Genomic DNA, 22,631 nt, shown 5'->3' on the forward strand with positions numbered 1-22,631 from the left:
GTCCACGTCAGCGAGGATGAGCGCGGCCACGAGAGTGACCCTCCCCCGACTGTTTGAATTGAGAGGGTCGTCGAGGCTGTCGCCCCCCCCCAGACGGTGTCTGGCCAGTAGCAGCTGGTAATTAGAGGAGTCTGGGTCTTCGGGACGTCTCAGCGGAGAGACGGTGGAAATTGAAAGCTTCCCCGACCGTTTGATCGCCGCCTCTGTTATTTTCCCGCCTCCCCGGAAAAGCACGGAAAAGTGGGCGGAGCCTCGACCTGGTTCGTTTGGCTGCGCCTTCATTTAAGATTACAGTGTGTGAGATTCTGGACCCATCCCAAACACAATAGCATTAAAGCGGCGCCCTGGGGGGGGGGACATAAAAACATGATTCAGGAAGGACTGAAACAATCGTACAAACATGTATTAGAAGTTCAATAAATTATCCTAGTGAAGGAAATCCAGGTGCACGTTTCTTATGAGGGGCACGTTTGGGGGGGGGGGGGCATAAATGTGCTGCCGACATAAAGAGCGTTAAAACGTCCCGACGGGTCTGAAGGTGTCGCACTGATCTCGTCTCCTCAAGATCGAGTCGCAAATGTGCGTCTTCCTCTTCCAACTACGGGTTCAGGTGGGACGCTGACTTCCTCCCGACCTTTGACCTGAAGAGCGGAGCGACGTTAAAGCGCCATCGTTGCGTCTGATTCCACCCAGATTCAGGGATCCGACGCTGGCGGCCGCAGCGCCGCGGCTCCCGGGTCGGCTCAACTTCGCCGGGATGCTCAGACGCCGGCGCCTCTGTGAACGCTCGCACCCGACGACCTGCTCGGCCCGCGGAGCCCCGCCCAGCGGGTGTCACGCCGGCTTCGAACGGCGGTTCACTCAGTTCGATGATTGCTTATTCATGGCAGCTGCAGTCGGCCCGGGTTCACGGCGGGTTGCCGCGACCCAGTTTCACAGCAAACCGGAAGGATCGAAAAAAACATCTGCGAAAGGAGCCGCGAGTCCTCGTGAACGGGACTTCGATAAAACGGATCGTACGGCCCAACGTAAAGAACCAACCACGTCGAACCTGCTCACATTCCGTTGAGATTCATCTTAAATGAGGGGGGACCACATCTGGAGGAGGGGCTTTGTGCACCGTCCGAGCTTTGATCTGCAAATCAAAGGTGCAGCTGCACTTCCTGCTGCGTCAGCTCACCTTTCGCCGCCTGGCACCCGCCCACTCGGTCAATAGCTAACTCATTTATCAAGCGTGATGTAATCGGCGAACTGGAAAAGGTCCATTAAAGCAGCTGGAATCGGACCTTGCTCGATAATTTGAGTTTTTCCTGATAAAAACGGCTAAAATCAAGACGAGCGTTTGGCGCCAAATCCCCTCAAATTAAGCGTCTTGCAACACTCGACTGGGCGGAATTGCGTAACGTCCCGGAAAGCGCCGCATTCCCCGAGACGAAACGTTTTTGCTTCTGTTGCGGCTCTGAACGCAGCACAGTCCGCCTTTATGTCGCGCTGTACATTTCCACGTGCTACAGCGGCGCAACCTGCTCTGCGGGCTGCCGACAGATAAGCGGCGCGTACTCGCACCTCTGCTGCTGTCAATCAGACGCCAAGCAAACACAACCAGAAATGTGTGTGTGTGTGTGTGTGTGTGTGGGGGGGGGGGGTATAGGCGTTGACTGGAAGGCCTTGTTTTGGCCGAGCGGGTGCGTTTCGGCAGGAATGTTCGGGGACAGAAGGAGACTGACGAGAGTCGACCACGTTGGCTGTTCCAGGCAATAATGCTAATCTGACAAAGTCCCCTAAAAATCCCCCGTTTCTTAACGTTTTCAGGAACAACTCAGCCAAGGTCCGCGACAGGCTCACTTCCTTCAGTCCCAGGAACAAAACTGAGAACAAACAGGAAGTTGAAGCATGCGTCACCTTCCAAAAGCTCCCGTGGCTAAATTAGCCAGCTAATGAGGCTACCATGTCGTCCAGTAGCTTTCAGGCAGACGCAATCCTGTATCACCCTTTTTTTTTTGGTTTTAATATTTTATGACAGTCTACAGGGTGCAGGTGACCTGTAGTTGAATCTTGATCTACTTCTGAACGGCTGCAGATAAGTTACCGATTAGTTTTATAGTGGCCGTAAACCCATAAAGCATCTCCGAAGGTTCTGCCTCATCGCGCAGAAATTAGAGCCAAATTAGGTCGATTCAGGGTCCGACAGCCAAACGTTTTACGTGGATTTACGCCGCAGGAGCAGATATCTCAAACCTTTAGTGGGTTTAAATATACCGATGGTGGCGCGGCGGCGCCTGTGTAACAGAAGCCGGGCTGGCGTCCTGAAACACGGCGTTGGGACGCTGTGTCCCCGGACGGGAGGCCCAGGAGTGACGCCAGCAGAAATGAAATGTTCAGAGTGTTATCTCATTCACTCTCTGTCACAACACACGCACACACACACACACACACTCCGGCTGCTGACTCAGTCCACCAGTTTATCTCCATCAGTGTGTTGTTGGTGTTGTTCCACCAGTTCAGCAGCTTTTTGACAGTGTGAATCGCCAGCACACACACACACACACACACACACACTTGACACACTTGTCAGTGGGGGTTTCTGCTTTTCCCAGAATGCCGGTGGCCCTGGCCAGCTCGTGGATGCGCATTGATGAAATGAAACACGAGAATTTGTTGCGCCCTCTTAAAGAGGCATTCAGGTGCCGTTCCGACGGTTGGGTTACAACCATCCCGGGGATGTGATACGGAGAGTTTAATCAGCGTGTCGCTCTAAATCAAACCCTTAAATACCATGTTGCCAATGCTAATGCTAATACTACAACGACGAGGCAATAAGGGCTTGATTTTTACGCCAGTTTTGGGAGTAAAAATGGCAACAAGGAAGGCCGGATCATGGAACAACGAGCCATCTTACTGCTTTCGGGGGTAAATATCGAGTCTAATATCAACGCTACAGTTAGCATCATACCAGTCGGACGCGAGTTGATGCTGCTGCCAACAGAAATTCAAACAGCTCGTTGTAAATGCAAATTGTGATGTGATGAAAGTTTAAAAGAAGCTGCACAACAAAGGGATGTTTGTTGAGGACTCGAAAAACTTAAATATAGCGTAAATATACTGTAGCTCGAGCGCACAAACTAAAATACCCGCGACAGAAATGTTCCGGGGCTGCTTGGCGGTGGGTTTGCTGCACTGGCCCGCGGTGACCCCGGCTGTAACCCCGGTGTCGGGTCTCTAATTCTGTCACCCGCATCCACCTCGCCCACGTCCAGACGTGTTTAAAGCACACAGCGTTTCCTCCCAGCGTTTCCAGGCGGTGTTATTGTTGGCGCCGCTCGCTATCACGGAAAAAAAGAAAAGCGGGTGGCCTGCCAATTTCCTCATCTCCCGGCAACCGCTGACAACAAGAGAGACCGCATTAGCGTCCAAATCTCGGTGGAAAACGCGTCAACAGTAGAGGGATCAAACGCGCAGGAGGGCTAACGCGCGTCTTACGCTCGAACCATGTTAGCGCAACACAACACGGGCTAATTACGCTTAATGTTTTGCATAATTAGCCCGATGATCAACCAGAATCCGATTTTCTGGCACCTTCTGTTGACAAAAAGAAAGAAATCCTTTAAAACGCGTGTTGGGGGAACGTCTGGGCCGCGCCTCCCGTCTGCCATGTTTCATAACACGAAGCAGAGTCGCAGAGATAAAGTGCGTAATTATTAATAGCCCCTTCATACCACAGCAGCGCTAACGCCCCCAGAAGCTGCGTCTCAGGTTACTCTATTCACTTCAGCGACGCTAAGTTTAGGTCCAACATGTGCGGTTTTATATAAGCATGTTTGATGCGTGCGTAGGTGCGTACTGTCGCCGGCAGACGGCCAGACGCTTCTGGATCGCACCGACTCCTGCGAGACGGTTTCTCAGTCGGAGCAAATGTTTTTTTTGAGTACAGCAGCGCAATGACAGGGCTGCGTGGCCACATGTGCCAGTAAACCCATGTGGATGTAAACACGCTAAAATTAAACCTGAAAGTGCCCACATCAACCTCCCGAGTCTTTACATTACAGAGCAAAACAGAAATAAAGCTAACTGCACGTTAGGGGCGCTTGGCCGACCGTTATTTAAACAGGGGCTGCAGTGTTTGTGCGATTCCCGCCGGTTTTGGCGCACACGGGTCAGCCCGAGTTTGTTCTGCCGAGTAAATGAAAGCCCGTCGGAGTTTGTAAAAAGAGGCCTGGAGCATGAAGACCGGTTTGACTGCTGCGTAATTTGTTCTTTTAGCTCAACTTTAGCTTGGCTCGGTTCCGCTTAGCGCCGCGCGGTGCCCAAAAGCTCGCCACCGTCTACTGAAATACCCCGTTTAACGAGCAAAAAATCCTGGCTAACACCGATATTAGCCCGCAAAAATAGCAAAAACAGCCAAACCGACCGCGCGGCTGCTAAAGTGACGTCCATCCTACTGGTTTGCGGGTGCCAGGCATGACTCAGCACACCACAAACCATTAAGAACCGAGCATTTATTTAAGTGGAGCAGCCAGACGGTGAGGAGACGGCGGAAGCCGGACAAGCCCATGATGTCATCTTACAGACGGAGGTCTGTAACCGTTCACGTTTCCTCGCACGCCGACGCGTGTGCTGTTTTGGAAAAAGCGGCGCTCCATATTCACACCTCCGACGCAGTCACGGGACGTGCGCTAACGAAACCGGCGGCATGAATACAAACAGTTTCCTTAATGGTCATTGAAACGGGCGACGCGCAATCCCCGTTTGTTCGCCGCGGACGTGCGGCTACTAGCTCATCTGTCCTCCTCTCTTTGAGGCTGGGAAAGGGGTCGTTGCTAACGGTTTTAAAAAAAAAACAGAAGAAGAAGAGCAGATTGATGCTAATCTGCGAATCAATCTTGGATGGCTCACAGGGTAGAACACCCGCGGCCATCAGAAAACCACTTAAGGACCAGAACGCGTGTACTTTAGCGTTAGACCCTGGATGGAGCCAGAAGCTGTTAGCTCCCCCCTGGCTGGTTGTGGCGCTGACGCGAAGGTGAGACGGCGCTCTAAAGGTTAACGACCGTTCTGGGGCCAATAATGGCAGCGGTGAGCAAACACGCTCCTTCATTCGATCTGCTCTGATGGGTTACATAAGGCGCGCCCGGGGATGGGGGGGCTGTTTGTTCTTACCCTCATTTAGGCGGAAGGAGAATCTATGTTTTTGTTGTCCGGCCGGCGCGGCGGGACTGGAAAATGTTCTTTTGCTTGTCTGAAATCAAATTCTTGACTCCTGGACAATTTGGCTTCCTGATCACATCGAGCAGAGCTGCAGAGAGCATGGTCCCCGGTCGATACGCCAGGATTAGGTAACTGCAGTGTGTGTGTGTGTGTGTGTGTGTGTGTGTGTGTGTGTGTGTTGCCTATAGTTCCCCTCCAGGCAGCTGGAGTTGAGCAATCCATATGAAGTCAAAGACGGCCCCACCGCTCCTCAGATCTGCTCTCCAACGTGAAACGGCTCTTCATTCCTTACAGATGTCAAATGCTACAGAAAGAGCTAAAACTACAATAAAAACATTCAGGTTTCCGCTTATTTCTTCAACATTTTCAAAAAAAAAAAAAAAAAAAAAAAAAAACCCTGTAAGTTATGACGGTTGTAAACTCAAAACCTTTGACCTTCGACCTTCATTTCAGGCAATTGTGAACATCTGCAACAAACTTTCCTGGTTTTACTTCCAGCCGTAAAAGCTACTTCCACTTGCAGCTAAACGAATAAACCTTTAGCGTTGTTAGCGACGAAGCTCTGTTCTAATTGTTTAAGCGGAGCAATAAAGTTGTTGACTTTAGCATTAGCGAGAAAGGTGTTGACAGTAAACAGTCAAAGCAAAAACTTACTGGGACTGGGGGTTATTAGCATGTATGATTGCTTTTGTAGCAAAGATGCTAATGCTGATCCTGAGCACGACTAAATGAGAGCTACTTCGTTCCAGATTATTTTTCATTTATTTAAATCATTTCCGCATTTCTACTGTTTGGATATTAGCATTTCCAGATTTTAGCTTCCTACTCTTTTGCTCTGTTTAGCCCACTACCGTGCTACTAACTTCCAGTCCAAGTCGTAACGTGATCAATTCTCAAAATCACGGTAAAATGAGCTAAAATAAATCTCTAAACCGACCCAACCAATGCTATTTAGCCTCTCGTTCACCACCAGCTGTCCGGCCTAAAAGAGCTTAAATCAAACTGTCTGGTCAGAGCAGGTCTTGCTGGGAAAACGAGGATTAGACGGCAGCTCCTCTGAGAATAACTTGACCTCCTCAGCAGGAGCCTTAAACTGGGTTCTCAACTTGCTGTCACCTTCAGCACTTTTGACTGACCCCGGGATCAACTCTGACCCTTCCACCTGATCCACCTGATCCAACCGGCACACACGTGTGTGTGTGTGTACACACCCGCAAACGCGCCATTCAAACAAACATGGCAGAAGTGCTCGCCTCCCGCTCTGCGAGAAGTGGCTCGTTAGCAGACAGTAATCAGCTTAATGCTCCCCTACGCCCATGGGCGCTAAGCTCTTTACAGACAGACCCGGTTAGACAAGCGGCAGCCGGGTGACGCCGAGGCCCCGGAGGGAGAGAGAGAGAGAAAAAAAAAAACACTCTGTGGAACCCAGTCAACTGGGGCAGGATTTATATAGGAGGACAAGAGCCAGGGATAGTGAGAAAGAAAAAAAGAAAAGCTCAAAACTTTTCCTCGAAGAGCGAGGAAGGAGGGAGGGGGCGAAGTGGACAAATAAGGAGGAGAGTGTGTGAAAAGAGGGAAACACTCCCTCCTCCTGCTGTGGCCTCGGTAACCCTGGAGAGCTGGTGGGAGGCTCCTCCGCTCTTTCACACAGCGCTCAAAGCTGTCCGGGCCCGGGATACATCCCATTCCGCAGCAGACAATCGGCACTGTGTGTCCAGGATGGGGCTCGTACGGGAGGTGGGCCCGCGGCCAAGCTAGTACACCCAGGGGTTACCCAAGCCGCGGCGCTAACAGCCCATACAAACACTCAACATGCCATACAGGCGATTTACGAGGCACCTAAAGGGAAAATAAATAGATCTGCCGGCGTTTCCCATCTTCAGACTGAAGGAATCGCTTTGTTCCGTCAGGTAAAAAGAAAGAAAGTGTTGATCGTTGCGAGCACCAAACGTAGCTTCATTCTATTGAGCAACAATGAGGCCGCGTATGACGGACAAAACGAATCGTTTGTAAATACGGGCGACAAAGATCTCTCTTTCACGAAGAAAAGAGGCCTTTCCGTCCGCACGCTAACCTCCGGAGGGTCACGCACGCCTGCATTGCAAATAAAATTCCCATTGAAACCTGCCGCTAGCGTACAACACCCACCCGGCACTGTTTACACACTCAATTATAACATTTTTCTTTAACGTGCGCAAAAAAAAAAAACACATTTACGAAGTCTTCGCTTCTTTGAGGGACGAACAAAAGCGTCAATCTTCTTTGCTAAGCGCACATGACAAAAGGAGTCAATAAGAGCCACAATCAACGCGGAAAAAAGAAATAAATCGTTCATTCCAGCCAAGCCGGGGCCAAAAAAACCTGTCGGCTTGGACCCCCCCCCACAAACCCGCCCCCTTTCCTCGCCGGCACACCTGTGGCGTGACGCACTTGTCGTCCACCAAAACCCACTCTACTTTCATTCATTCCTTCATTCAAAGCAGCTGGGGGGGGGGGATAAAAGAGAAAAGAGAGGAAGAGGAAGGGAAAGTGCTTTGTTTAATGCCGCATTAGCGACTGAGCTTGGACAAACGAGGCGGGCGGCGTGCGCGTCTCTGCGTCTGTGATGGCGCCGGCGAAGGTCACCGGCGCCGTGAGTTGAGGAGCTTTTGGCTGATCCCGTCTTTCTTGGAGGTGATCATCTCGGCTGAGCCGCCTCAGGTTTTTCTATTTCGGAGCAAAGCTGCCGCGACACTCTGGATTCTAACCCGCGTAAGCGGACGTTTATCCGAAAACATGCCCAGGTGGGCTTCCTTCGACAGGTCCAATGGCTCAGCTCCACGACACACACATATTTCGTCTGCCCGGCGGCGCCTCTTTGACCGGCCGAGCTGCCAGGACAATTCATTCCGCCGCCACCGGACTCTTGGATGTGAGCGCCTCATGCATGGGAATGAGGCACCGCTGAGTCAAAACATGACTGAGCCATTAGCCGAGGTTTTACTACCTAATTACCGTTGGCTGGGTCGGGCAACGCACCAGCAACACACACCAGCTGAAGAGCGCTTGGACGCAAAGCCCTCGAGCAAGGCGCTTAGACAGACGCGGGGCAGCAGAGGGGATTTGTGGGGCGAAAAAATAAACCTCGTACGACAGCTTCTGACACGTCTCGTTAGTGATTCCCGGCGTGCAATCGTGACGTCACCCGCTCGCCGTCTAAAAACACCCCCCTAAGCTCTGAAAGTAACGTGGGCTTTGCTAATCCCCCCCCCCCCTTGAGTATCAAACCAGCAAATAAATGCATTTCTACGAAGAAAAAGCTGTTAGCACGTTATCTTTAGCCATGCGCTACCTTGTCACCAAACACGTTGCCAGGACTGAAAGCATCCGTGACGCGTTTCTCCCGCCTTGACCTCGCCGTCAAACGTCACAACCACGCAGTTTCCCGACAATATCAAACCCAGGCGAGCGCCTCCGGGAGGGGGGGACGCGACGGCGTGGTCTGGTCAAGGTCGTGGGAAGACGGTGCGACTGAAAACAGAGACAGGTGGGCGAAGGCGGCGCGTCAAAAAGGAGACACAAGGCAGATAAGACGTCAGAGTTGAATTCAATGGCCATCGCCAGGGAAACGGGCACGTGACGTGCGCTTTTCATTTACTCTGTTATCTCCTCAAAATAACAGCCCATAATCGCGCCGCTTCCTGGACACATTCAGCTATTTTGGTCCGAACCAAAACCGAGGTGGCGGCGGGGGGGCCGGGAGCTGGATCAAATAGAACCGGTTTATTAGTGGTGTAGTGATCCTGGAACAGTCCAACCGAGTCCCCATGGGGGGGGGGGGGGGGGTTGAGCATTTCAAGACGCCCTTTATCGAGGTCGAGTGGGCTGCTCCGAGGAGCTGAAAGGTGCGTTTTTTATAGTCTCCCTGTGCGTCCGGACCCGATTGTCCTTCGAGCTCCACTGTTTGAGTCCTTATGAAAAAGCCTTTTGATATCAGCTGAAACGAGGCAAACAGCACCGAAGGCAAACACGCCGGGTCAACAATCTGCCCCAGCGTCTGAAAATTTCCCCGTTGTAAAACCACGCAGTGCGATCAAGGCCGGGCGAGTGACGTTGGTCCGCTCTGGAAGTCCTGAAGTCCCGGCACCGGAGCGCTCTGATTGACGTGGGTCGGGTTTTAAATTCACAAACAGGGGGGAGAAAAGAACTGAAGTGAATGGTTTTACATTCCACACAGATGAATTCACCTGTTGACTTCTGCAACGGAGCGTAAATCCGCCGCACTAGACTTCGTCCTCTGATAACATCAACGGGTCGCCGGTGTTTTCACATCCGACAAGCTGCGAAACGCTCAAACCGGGCTCGCTTCCTTCACCTGACCGAACACGCCCGCGGAGGCGCAGCCGCTCACCGGCTCCTATCAAAGGCAAACGATTAAGCGCCTTTCTGCTTATCCAAACAGCCATTTAGAGATGAACTGAAGGCTTGAGCCAAAAACCAGTAGCGGGGGAAACCTTGAAAAAAGGCTAGCGGCTAGCATCTGTTTTCCAGGTCCTGTTAGCCCGTTTCTCAATGTAGCCCTTGATGTGTCCACAAAGAGGTCCGTGGTGCCGCTGCCAGGCCTGCACAGACAGTCCTCTATTTTTAAAGCCCACATGAAACAGACGGCAGGGTTCCATTTGCTCCCACGTATTTATGAATTTCCTGGGACGCGGCGGGCTGAAAAAAGACACGGCGGTTTGCGTAGCTAGCATCTGTCATGTAGCTTTTTTTTTGTCTGGACATACAATACACCCACAGAGTTTAAAGAATGTGCTAGCGTCGCGTTTCGCGTGTGTCGGTGAGAGCTGCAGCGCTGTTGGCGCAGGGAGATGACCTCATCGCCAGGGTCGGCGAGGTCAACGGCGAAAACCCGTCAGCCCTTAAGCGTCCACGAACGGAATCCGGAGAGAAAAGCCAAACGGAGGTCCCGAAGAAAACACCTGAGGTGGCCGAGCACGTTTGAGGAGGGACGGCGCCAGGCCGCTCGCTGCGCTAGCGTAGCCGCGGATTGGCGTGCGTCTCCCGCTGGCGGCGAATCAGCTGCTGCAAACCGGCTATTGGAGGACTTTGTTATGCACATAAACGCAAGGCTGCGACCGTGTTAGGGATTATGTAACCATAAAATGCCTCCGGATGCACGGCCCAGCTGGCTGCTCTACATTTGAAATTTTAACCCCTCGAAAGGGGGGAACAAAAAAAAAAAAAAGGAACTGAAATTACTGAGACACGCGGTTGCGTTTCCCTCGGCCACGTTCTGCCACGCGGGAACTGAACGTTGTGCCACCGCGCCAAGGCGAAGCGTAGCGGCGAGGACAACGGATAAACCTGGGAGTGCAGGCACATGCGCGGGCCTGGAGCCTCACCCCCACGGGGGGGTCGAGTCCCCGCCACGTGTTGGCGCTTTACATAACACTACTACTGCCCCGGATTACACAGCGAGAGGAGCGACGTGCACGGAGGGCTGGTGCAGAAATGCCACTTATTCCAGCTCCAAATCTCAAACGCTCTTTGTTGACGGGAACAGAATGTGCATTTCGCTCCGGCGTTATCATTTATTGCATTTATTAGCCAATAATACGGGCACGATTGCCGTCATCGCCGGGGCGAGAACATCTGTGCGCCTTGATAAGACCTGCATCACAAACCGGCTGCATGTGATTCCAGAACGTTCCGCTGTTAATCCGTGTTTACCTCCTCCTGGCCCGCAGGAGGCTCAGGACGAGGCGCGAATGTGCCGCCTGGGCGCCAACTGGGCCGAGGCGCTACGGCGAAGCGCCTTGTGTCATTTTTATTGACGCCGTTTTTTAAATTCCAACACAGACGATTTGCAGAAATTTCTGAAAAATTAAATGAAATTGCGCACTTTTTCCTGGCCCAAAACTTTCCAAAACTTCCAAAATTGCACCTGGAAAACAGCAGCTTCAGACACAGGACATGACATCAGTAAAGGCTGAGCCAATTGATCAGCTACGCATGCCCCCCCCCAATTAGACGGCAGTAAACAAATGTAACCCCCCCCCCTGTAAACAACAACAATGTTCGTGTGATTAGGAAATTAACGGAAGCAAAACAGAAACTAAGGACTTGAACGCACCTCCAGATTGAATCCAAATTTCCGCCTGTCAAACGGAGGAATTTTAACAGGCTGCAGGTTATTTTGGGCCCGACACGCTGGTTGGACTCCAGATGTTAAAGGAATAAAGTTTGGGGACAGCTGGAAGCCCGGATAATAAAAGTTTCTCACGTGGTTTTCCTGGAGGAGACACAGGAAGCTGCCGCGGATCTAATATTAATTAAGGATTTATCCTGAAAAAACCCCCGGACGCTTCGTAAAAGGAATATTTCGCCCGATCCCGAAGGCCGCACTTGCTCCACACACACACTCACAATTACTGGCGCTCACACTTTGGCTGAACCTGAGCGCTCGTTAAACACCAACGCAGACGCGTTTTCTGCGTCAAGACACTTAAAATATTCGCCGCGAGCCGAGAAACAGCGGCTTCAGATATTAAAAAAAGATGTTATTCTGAGGGAAACTGCTCGCGCCCGCTATTATCTAATTCATGAAGATATTTTTAAATATTACATAAGCAGTCTCGGGTCGGACGGTTGCTGGCACACGACCCGATACGGCTGTTCAGTTTCAGCCCTCCGGCCCCAAGACGCTCTCTTCCTACACAAACCGTGGGGGGGGGGGAATCCCTGTAATTACAGATCGGATCAGAACTCTCAAAAAAGCAGCAGCAGCCACAAAGACAAGATAATGAATCGCTTCTGAACTGTTCCGTTTACGCCTGACTGGCTGTCGGGGACTCTGCACTTTCTCCTTTCGGGCGCCGCCCGCCGGCACAAATGGCGTTCTTCGTGTTGCCGTACAGGCATCTATTTTGGGCGCCTCTGTAAAAACGGCGAGATGTGTAATCAGCAAAGAGGAAGAGGTTGGCTGAGAAATGTTGCGCGTGGTGGGCAAAAGAGGGAGGGAGGGAATTTGAAAAATCTATCGGACGTTAAAGACGGCGAAAAAGACAATTAGTCGAGTTCAAAACGGAGGAAACTCGGCGAGAAGGCGAGAAACGAAGGGGGGGGAATGGTGGGCAGAAAGCCCCCAAATTACCAACTGCAAGAGAAAAGAGTTTGGGGAGAGTCGGCCGGTCTTGGGGGTTTGGCGCTGCTGAGGTCCGGCGGCCCACCGCGGCGAAAACACTCAAACAAAAGGATCATTTATTGGAGGAGGAAAGGAGGGGAGGCGGGATGGAGGGATGAAAGGAGGGGGAACACTGTACAGAGGCATTTGAGAGCTGTGTGAGTGAAACACTGGCCCCCATCTCAACATTCACAGCCAATGTGTAACATTCCCCCCCACGCCGCCCCGCTGACATACTCAGGAGCCGCGGCCCATGTGCTCCCGCTGCGGCGGCCTGCGTGCGCCCGACAACCCGGCCTCTGTTTTCTCGTAAAACCAACACGGCGACGTATGTATTCAGGCTTCGTGTCCACGTGTGGAATGTATGAAAGCCGACCGCTGAGCCTGGCGGCGCTCGCCCGGAGCCCGGCGCCGCGGCTACGACATGTTCGGTCCAGGTCCGAAACAATGAGCTATACACGTCCTGTGGAGGTCGCAGACAGGGATCGGCATGAGAAGCGACAGGGTGTTTTACTGATGTATAACCCCCCCCCCCCCTTCTAAGCCCGACAGGCTGCTCTCGTCCAAACGGTGGCTCACAGAGTCCCTCTGTGATGAAATGTCTCATAGTGACCTAATTGAGGCATTGTTTGGAAGCGGCGTTCCACCGCGGACACAAAATTGGCCCACACAGCCGGGGAAGAAATGTAAATACAATCTGAATCCAGCGCACGCCCCCGTTGACCCCCGAGCCTCCCGAATAGACGCTGCAGCTCCAGCAAACCTGCGGATGGCCACGTGTGAAAAGGGTATTTAACCCCGTTAAAGGGAAAAGAATTCAATTCATAACCATTTTACAGGGAGAACTACAAACCTGGCAACCGCTGTCCAGCGCTTGTAAACTCCCCTTTATAAAGTGGAATGTCTCCGGAAACATGAATAAAAAGCTTAAAATCTGGAAGTAATGGAGGGATCAACCTCCGGGGCTTTCGTCTACAAACACCAGTTTTACAGTGGAACAAGTTGTTGGAGGGTTTTTTTTTTAAACGTGAGGCTTCAACGGCGAGTCTGAATGGTTTCCTTTGCTAAAAGTAGCACCGCTGTGAGATGTTTGCGACCGCGGGAAAAAAAAGGACTGGTTTTTTTTCTTTTTGGCAACACACTTGCCTTTAGGGTTCCACTTTAGGGTTCCACTCCAGATGTGGAAATCTGTTTATGATTTATCATAACTGTGAATGGGAGATTATATAGTTGGATATATAAGAGGAGGAAGGTTGTAGCCTCTAATCTGAGGTCAGGAGAGGGTCCATCTGAGCACCGATGCAGAGGAACAGCAACCGCCGCTCTTACCTTTTCCCTCCTTGTTGCCGTTCTGATGCGTCCGCAGCTCCTCCGATTTGTAGAAGTCGATGCTGGCGTAAGTGTTGAGGCTGGAGCTGCTGCTGCTGCTGCTGCTCCCTACGGCCCCGCTCAGCCCTCCGACCACAGGGCCTCCGCCCAGCACGGAGAACAGGCGCGAGGCGGCCTGCAAACCCGCGGACCCATCCAGGTCCAAGTGGGGGCATTCCTTGCTGGCCAAATCCAAGTCTATGTAGTTGAGGCCCTGCTCAGTAGAAGCTGTCTGGGTGTTTGCAGGCGAGGGCTGCTGCCCGGGGAGGGTGAACTGGGGGGGGTTATCAGTCACAGCACCATTCCCCCACAGCATGCTTTCAAAGCCCAGTCGGCGGGACACGGGTTGGGTGTGTTCTGGAAAGAGGGACACGGTGGACGAGGACGTAGTGCTGGAGGCGGAGCTCGAAGGTGCGGCGAGAAAGGTTTCCGAACAGTGTCTTCTTCTCCCTTGGGGATCGGCTCGAATGACTTTTGCTCCGTGGTCCGGATTAGGACCGGATTTGGGTAGGGGGAAGTCCAGACCCCGAGACAGTGTTGGAGCAGAAGGATCAGTCCTGGTGGGAGAAGGGGCCTTGGGGGACACGCTTGAGGACGACCTCGGGACGGGGTCCGTGTTCATGCTGAAGGCCATCTCTGTGTAGTCTCCAGAAGATGGTGGGGATTCAGACTCGGTCACCGAAGGGACATTTTCTTTGATTTTCCTAAGTGGGGGCTCGGCCATTGGGGCCCCTTCCTCGCCGAGGCCGGAAGTTGCCTCTTCATGGGCTTTGGGGGCATGAGCAAGAGTTGGGGGCGTGGGAGGGGTATGGAAAGCGGGGAAAACTAGTGGATTGTGAGAAACAGGTGAAGGGGAAGGAGAAGGACCCAAGTCCATGTTGACATACTCAGAGACAGCTGGGGGGGTGATGGGGGCAGAAGGGCTACGGGAAAGAGGCATAAGATTTCCCAAGCAAGAAGTTGGCCTGTGTTGGGAATGTTTGCTGCCTGAGCTATGAGGAAATGATAGCCCGTGCCTAAGACCCCTGCTGCACCCTCCGCCTACACCCGCCTGACTGCACTTCTCCCCCTTAAACTCAATGCTTACATATTCCCCAGGGCTCTTGGGCTCGGGGGGTAGGGGATTCTCACGAACCCTCGGCAGGGTGTTAGCCTTAGATACATCAACAAACAGACTCACTGGTCTTGTTTTACTGTGGTTACTTTGCTTTGACAATCCTCCGGATCCCCGCCTTTGCTGGGGCTTACTAGCATCTTTGGACGGAGTTCCCCCAGGTACGGTACCGCCTCCCCCTGCCTCGTTTTCTCCCAGGCTCTCGCTGCTGGCCGAGCTGGACGAATAAGACGAGGAGGAGAATGAGAGGTGTCGCCCAACCATTGAAGTAACCGTAACTTGTTGCTCCTGATGCACGCTCATAGAGCGACCCCCCCCCCATCCCCCTGCTAAAACTCCCGTTGTGCCTTCTGCCCCGACCGGGACCGTCGTCAAAATGTCCAGTCGTGGGGTTGTGCTTGTAAGACCGAGGAAGAGAATAATAAGAATAAACCATCTTGGGGGCTTGTTGCTGAGAATGGGTCTCTGAATGACTAGTGTGCTCGGGGGGCGGGGGGCTGCCATTAACGGAACGGGCGCTGATTGGAGACATATTCATATAGTCGCTCCCCGCTCGGCTATCGGCACTGCCGCTGCCCACCCAGGCCCCTCCAGAGAGGCTCGCCCGCTGGTCTGGGGAGCAGCTGCTGTTGGGGGACATTATCATGTAGCCATCGGAGGTTAGTGGGGGTCGGATCTGCTGCGGAGGGGACACGCTGTTGTTCGGGGTCATGGCCATGTAATCGTCAGCAGGTTTGGAATCAGAGTCTGGAACAGAGACGGCCAATGACTGGGCCAAGGACACCGGACTCTGAGTAACTCCGGGCAGCATTGACATGTAGCCATTGTCCACGCCTAAATCTCCACCGCCGCCTGGAACTCCAGTGGCGTCGGCTTTCAATTCACCCGCCACATCGAAGTACCCCCCTCCCGCGCCCCCTGAGCCGGTGCTCAGGGCGCATTCCCTCTGTGAGGAGGAGGCGGTGGACGTAAAAGACTCATGGCTGGTGTTCCTGGACATGATGGCATAATCAGCCGAATCTTCGTCAGCTGGCTCCTCGGCTCTACGCTGACGCGGGGCCAACCTCTCGAGTGCCATCGGAGGTAACGAGGCCCGTTTGCTCAGCAACCTACGCTCAGCTTCAGATTCGCGGCTGGAGGAGCGGCGTACCATTCTCCTGCTCTGGGGGTGGGAGCCGTACGTCGGCGTACCCGGTGCTGGCGATGCCCCGTGATTGCTGACACCCCCTTCGATGCTATTCCTACGCTGTCCCATCAGGATATAGTTGGCTCCCTCTTCACCAAGGGACTGGCTGCTCATGCTACCAACAGAGCTTCCAGGAAGGCTTGGGGAGGGGAGGAGCGTGTGGTCCCCAGGACTCGAGCCGTATTCATCAGAGGAACCATAGTCACTGGGTGAGCCTGAAATTGATGTATGATGGGATGGAATGCGGCTGTAGGCTCCAGAGGGACCACTTGTAGCAGAGGATGTTATGCCACCGAACTCTGAGCCGTGGCCAGAGCTGGAAGACAGGCTCGGGGCCGGTGAGGGTGCCGGGGTGGAAATAGACCGCATCAGACCAAGAGGCGTTTTCGTAGTCGTCGTAGGCGCCGAACGAGCTGACTTTGACCTGAGAACTGGGGTCGTGGAACAGGCCCCATTGGACGATGGGCTGGAGCACGGTCCTTGTAGCGGTGTGGTCCCGATCATGCCTTCTTCAACTTTCGCCCCATCGCTGGCGGTGCGGGATCTCGGGAAGCTATGTCGCGGCGTTGGGGAGGCACTGGCACTGCTGACCCCCACGCTGCCGTTTGCTCCTCCGGGAGGCTCGGTCCGAGGTCGACGCGTGAATCCCACCTGGCTGGGAGGAGGGTTTGGGTGATGGCGGCGCGAGGGGACGCTGATGGGGTTAGAAGCTGTGGCCCCTCCCCCGGGGCCTGAATTTGACTGAGACTTGCTGCGTTGGCGGAACTCCTCACTCAGGGCCTTCATAGCTTCTAGCAACGTTTCGTGCATGTTCTGGGCCACCACTGAATCATCCACCTAAAACAGAGCATCAAAACTAAACACGGCAACTCTTGGCGTCTTATATTGCGAGTTGCGTCGATCCGTGTGATATATGTTTGACAGATTTAACAAAAAGGTTTTAAGAAACACGCCGGTGGCTCCGCTAACCTTTAATTTCACTCCTACTTTTCATCGGTAGGCATTTTGATGATTACAGGCCACTTAATGTATATTTGAGACAGGCGGGTGCGACTCCCCCCCCATAAAGGGGAATGTAGATTATAGGCTCACCTGCATCCAGAACTCGCCCGGGCCTGTCACAGCAGAGCGCCCGACCTCCACAAAGAAGAAGTTTTCTGAATGCCCACAGCGGCGGACGTTCATGAGCTGGAGCACCACGGCTGCGGCATCGGAGTTGAGTTTCACAAAGTTGACGGTCTTCTCGGTCAGGCAGAGGCGGTAGACCCCCACCAAATTCTTGGCTTGACCCAGACCTTTGGGCCAAACCTTCACCTGCCAGACCTCTTTAAACGCGGGTCCGGGGTTTGGCACTCCATAGTCTCCCAAAGCTCCGCCCTCGGTGGGGTTCTTACCTGCAGAGAGACAGAAATCAAAGGTAATTCAGGTATATTACGAAGGAGTGTTTATGGAGAGGCACTGACAGAGCAAAGTACCGATACGACCTTGAAACATCAGCAAACGTCAGGTGGGGCAACCACTATTTACAAGTGAGCGGGTGGTAAACATCTTTACAGCGTGAGTTCTGCTGATATCGAGCATTTTGCAGATTCTTGAGAGAGATCTGCATGCATCGTTAGCTTGAGAGCGGCTCTCGGTACCTGCAGGCTCCGTGACCTCATACCTGGGAGCCCATTCATCACCGACGCCAGGACACCCCTGACGCACACCAGCGAAGCCACCACTGCGGAAAAGTGAGGCTGTTGACAACTAAAGCAGCGCTCCAAATCGATGACAATGACAAAAAAAGTGCAACTGTTGCGGAAAGCGTTCCCATTTCCCTCAGAAGGGAATGTTCTTCATACGTGAAAGCCTCCGAAACTCTCCTGGAAAGCTGCTCTATTGACAATTGAGTGGTTCTTGAAACTAATAAAACCCCAGTGTCTGTTAGTGGGAGGACAGGGACTTCATTCATCCTTTGTGTTAGGTGTTCTGCATTGAGGGGGGGGGGGGAATTAGGGAGGTGAGGAAAAGCAGAAGAGAAAGCTCTGTGTGAGCTGGCAGAGACAACACAAAAGGCAAAGGACTCACTTAACCGCAGCATCTGACCCCTTGTTTAGTGTTTTAAGCCACTGAATTGTTCACAGGTCTGGAGCAGGAAATGTGCTCATCAGCCCAAAGAACGACCTGGGGTTTATACGAACCCGCCGCGGCCGTTATCCACACGGCCTCCGTAGCACAGACTTACCTCTGAACTCCTTCACTTCCAGCCGCAAGGGACCACACATCTGCACGGTTTTAGGAGCACAATGGCGTGACTCATCATTTCAGGGTGGATTCAATTATTGGTTAAATAGAACCACCCTGAAATCCTTAAACAAAACTGTTTTCCACTCAAGTACCACTTTTCCAAAGCCTCTTTTACACAAATATTTGAAGATGAGCCTGTTCCTCTGTTGCGACTTGCATGTCCGGAGGTCACAAGCCGAGGCACCACCGGCGAGATGGTGGCACCCGACCAACAGTCTGTTTAAAGGGGTGAGCTACGGGGCGGAAGGGGACGCGAGTGAGAGCTGTTGTTATCCGGCTCTTAGCAGCTAGCAACAACATTTAAGGCCCTTGGTGTGTTTTTCCATCCAGTGCGACTTGAAAAAAACTGATAAAAATCTCAGCGCAGCGTGTGGCAGCATCATGGCGCTGTGTTATTTAGCCCGACTAAAAAAAACAACATAAAAACACGCCGCTAACTGCGGTATTACGAAGCCATCGCCGCCTGGAGAGGCTTTAGAGCCCGCCTCAAATTGCCAGGTTACGTGTGTCCGAGCAGGAAAACGTGCAATCTGCAACACGTAATTAATCAGCGTCACGTCTGCAGAACCCCCCCCCCCACGGATGAGGTTCACCTGTTCCTCTCAGAGCAACAGGAAGCTCTTTGTGCACTCGTGGAGGATCTCGTGCACCTGCTTTATTAAAACACTCGCATCTGGTGTATTTGAGGATTGACACGACATCTGGACGGGCGAATTCAATGGTTTCCCGCTTAAAGCGACGACTGGAGCCCAGCCAGACAACAGCGCACGTGATCGTGCGTCCTCAGTGACAACCGCACCTAGACCAGGGGCGTCGGCACGGAGGGGACGCCACAGCTGATGTCCAGTAATGACAAACGCTTTCCCAGATCTGGGAAGGCCGAAGGTTTTGTCTTGTGACTGCGGGGGAAAAAAAAAAGAAAAAGGTCTGACGCGCCTCCTTCCAGACCCAGAAGAGACGTTTTGTCGAACGCCACGGAGGCTGCGGCTCGGCGGCCGCGTGCACGCGGAGGCTCCCGCCCCTCCTGGCTTGATGACTCACTCAAGGCCACACATGGCCGCGGCGTGCGCCGCACTGGAGAAGCGCTGTGCGACAGCGCGAAAGAGTTTGCATCATTTGTTTGGATCCACAACGGGACAGCACCATTCTGGGAGTTTTCAAATGCTAAAGTAGCCCTTATTGACAAAACATGACCTCATCAAAAGCTAATCACTTCCTGTCGCGTTGACCCCAGCACCAGTTGGCTGGACGATGGGAAGTTGCCAAAAAGAAGAAGTTTACGTCAACGGAGAACTATAAAATCGTGTAGTGATATTTCAGATCGAACTGCTGCGGCGCCGTGAGGGCGGAGCCAAGACAAGCGCCTACTTTTCTTTAAGATCCAGCGTTTAACTCCGTCCTTACTGTCCCTCTTTCACGAGCTTTAACATCACAAGACTGGGAGTTATTAGCGCAGTAAAGCCTCGCTTGTGCCCTCTAAATATCACACAAACACCCCCTTTTACTCCCAAGCTTCGCTCCAACATCATAGAACGTCCATTCATGGCTACATAAAGCTACAGCATGTGAACATCTGCATGCAGCAGCCCTTTCCCCACTCATTTGTTGCAATATTCCAGTGAATAAAGTCCTTTTTTTTTTTTTACGTTGACGGGGTTATCGGTCGGTCATGATGAAGAATCAGAAGAACGTCGAGAACGTCCTTCAGCAGTGTGTGTGTGTGTGTGTGGGGGGGGTGCAAAACAGACCCGGAGACAAAAACGCATTAGCGTCCCGCTTCCTCCGTGAATAAGGGCGATGCGTGCAGAGAAAAAACATCAAGCTAACCTTGACCCAACCTTGTTTACGCAGGGGTTCTGACGAGGCGACTGCTTTTAAGTTTCCGCATATTTTTGCCACCTGAAAATAACCCGCGCCGGCCTACTGACGCACCGGCTTCGATCCTCACATGAAACTTTCATTCTTGCGTGCGCGTCCGGGGAACTGCGACCCAACGTGACCAACACTGCCGTCTATTCATGCAGATTTATTTGCCGTGCTCAGCTGCCTCCCTCGAGAATGCGGACTGTACATAAAGAGGCCATAATCTAACCCCATTTTCACAAACTGGGTCCTTAAATATGATTTACATGCATGCAGGCGACGCCGTGTCTCCCTGGCCTGGCCGACGCCTTTGAGGGGTGGGCGCCAGGGGCCTGAAATGTGGCCTCCTGCCGGGACCGCGTCCGTGAGTGGCGGTCCCAAGTTCTGGCAGGGCCCGTGGACAACATCAGCTCAGCCACAGCCAGGGCGGGAATGCGGGATTTCTAGAAATCCGCCCCACTGCAGTGAATGTATAGATTATATAAGAGAACATTTGGAATTCTCAGGGTATAATCCCGCATCTTTCTTTGCTAATGTGGCCCGTAAATCAGGAAAAGCCTCTCTGGCGCTGGACGGCCGCCTCTCGCTAGTTTCTGCTTCAACTTAGTGACCTCGCTGCACCGGCATGTTGCGCCAACACCACAAACTGTTGCGCAGGATCCTGAGGGTGAAAAAACAAGCCCGTTTTCTTCCCCATCTCGGCTCCCGTGCCCTCCGCACCACCCACATCCTCAGCTGCCATGCGGAGCCACCACGGCGGAGAGATGGGAGGCAGCTGTGCGCCGCTTTGTCCTGGTATTTAAGGAGAAAAAACAACAAACAGCTGCCGTGCCCGCCCGTTTTCCTCTTCCTCTTAGTATCTCTTCATCCATCGCTACCTCCTACAATCCCTATCTGGGCCCACACTCAGGAACACAATGCTCTCCTCAAAACATGTGGTTCCTGTTAGCCAGCGGAGCACATGCTCGCGCACACAAACGCACGAAATTTATCAGTGACGCATCCGAAGCCTGGCGTCCTTCGCCACGCGCACACTCAGCCACTTGGTAAAGGGAGCAGGTCAGAGGAGTCCCCCCCCCCCCCCGTGGAGCAACAGGAAACGTCAGCGACATGGTTAAAAATGCCAATCGGCAGTCGGTATTCCCGATTTATCAGTTTTCAATGTGCATATCCAGAGAGCTGAGATTGTTTTTATGTATTTTTTGGCATTTTTGTTTAAGGACGCGCGTCCGGATGCAAGCGGAAGCTCGTTTACGTTCCTTTCACGTCGTTTTTGTACTTTATTTCCCCCACTTTTCACGTTTGTAGATACGTCGAGGCTACGATTAATAAATAAAATGTCTCGAACACTCGGTGGCTGCAAGGTCATGTGACCGCCAGGGCGCCTACGGGCTGGAATCACCAGCAACCGTGCAATCGAAGCCTCTCCCTCGACCTGCGCTGGACCTCGGCGCCCCCGGGGCCACGCTTTGCCGTCACTCAAACCCGAGGCCGGCCCGCGCCGCCGTGTGGCGTTAAGTGAAATTATAGAGTGTTATCGTGCGCAAGCTGGTTACGCAAAGGAAAGAGGTCATGACAGCTGCCTGCTCAGAGCCTAAACTGCTCTGGGATCAGTCAACGGTGCTGCTCGGTCCAGTCTGAGCTGGATAATTGCCACACGTTCAAAACCCGTGCGTGAACGGGATGAGGACTTAATGGCTTTCGCCTCCCCGGCTTGGTTAAACACACAGACGCTGCCGTGCCACCAGCGTCCGCGTCTCCCTCGAGACTGTAATTACTGCCTAATTAGCCAGATGAGGGGTGCTTAAGTGCAGCTCAGCGCTCAGTAGCTCCACCAGAACAAGCAGAGGGAAACGGCATCATGTCATCGCATCGCCGACTTCGGCCCCGATCTGCGGGGACTCGGAGCTCAAGCTGACCCGGAATTGTTTGTTCTCGGAGTGCTTGTGGTGGTCAGAAGTGACACAATGCACAGATCAAACCCGGGGAGAGAACGCGCTGAGCGAGACACATGAATAATAAGTTTCATTCTATTGAGAAACAGATGTTGTTTCTCTGTGTTTCCCACGTTCCCATGGAGATTTACTGTAGCGCAGAGACGTCAGCCATCCTCCCAAGATCACAACAGACCCGATGGGGATGAACGCCGTACTTACAGTCTCGCTGCCTCGCCAAGATGAGTTTCCAAAAACACAACATATCGACTTGAGCGATTGTAAATGACGGTTTAAAAAAAAGCACTAAAAACCCCCAAGACGTGGAAACTGGAACCGCAGTTGACATTTGTGCTTAAACGGCTCGTAAATCAAAACAGTTTCCAAGTTTGTCTCTTTATGTTTTCATTAATCAACGTTTCCGGTGGGCTAGCGCAGCCTAAGCTTTAGCAGCGGCTAGCAGGAAGATGCAGGGAAGAACTGAGATGAGCTGTTGTGCATCAAGGA

The 22,631-nt window shown here is 52.8% G+C and overlaps 1 protein-coding gene across 1 annotated transcript in view; it reads right to left on the bottom strand.

The window, feature by feature from the left end:
- The window catches only part of LOC101069368 (insulin receptor substrate 1-B), a 29,104-nt gene that overhangs the window by 2,749 nt on the left and 3,724 nt on the right, over positions 1-22,631 (bottom strand). Inside the window, 3 exon segments of the mRNA XM_011606690.2 lie at positions 13,700-15,170; positions 15,172-16,875; positions 17,131-17,432. Of these exon segments, the coding sequence (XP_011604992.2) occupies positions 13,700-15,170; positions 15,172-16,875; positions 17,131-17,432 (3,477 nt within the window).

This window comes from Takifugu rubripes, chromosome 8, assembly GCF_901000725.2.
Source record: "Takifugu rubripes chromosome 8, fTakRub1.2, whole genome shotgun sequence".
Taxonomy (NCBI): Eukaryota; Metazoa; Chordata; class Actinopteri; order Tetraodontiformes; family Tetraodontidae; genus Takifugu; species Takifugu rubripes.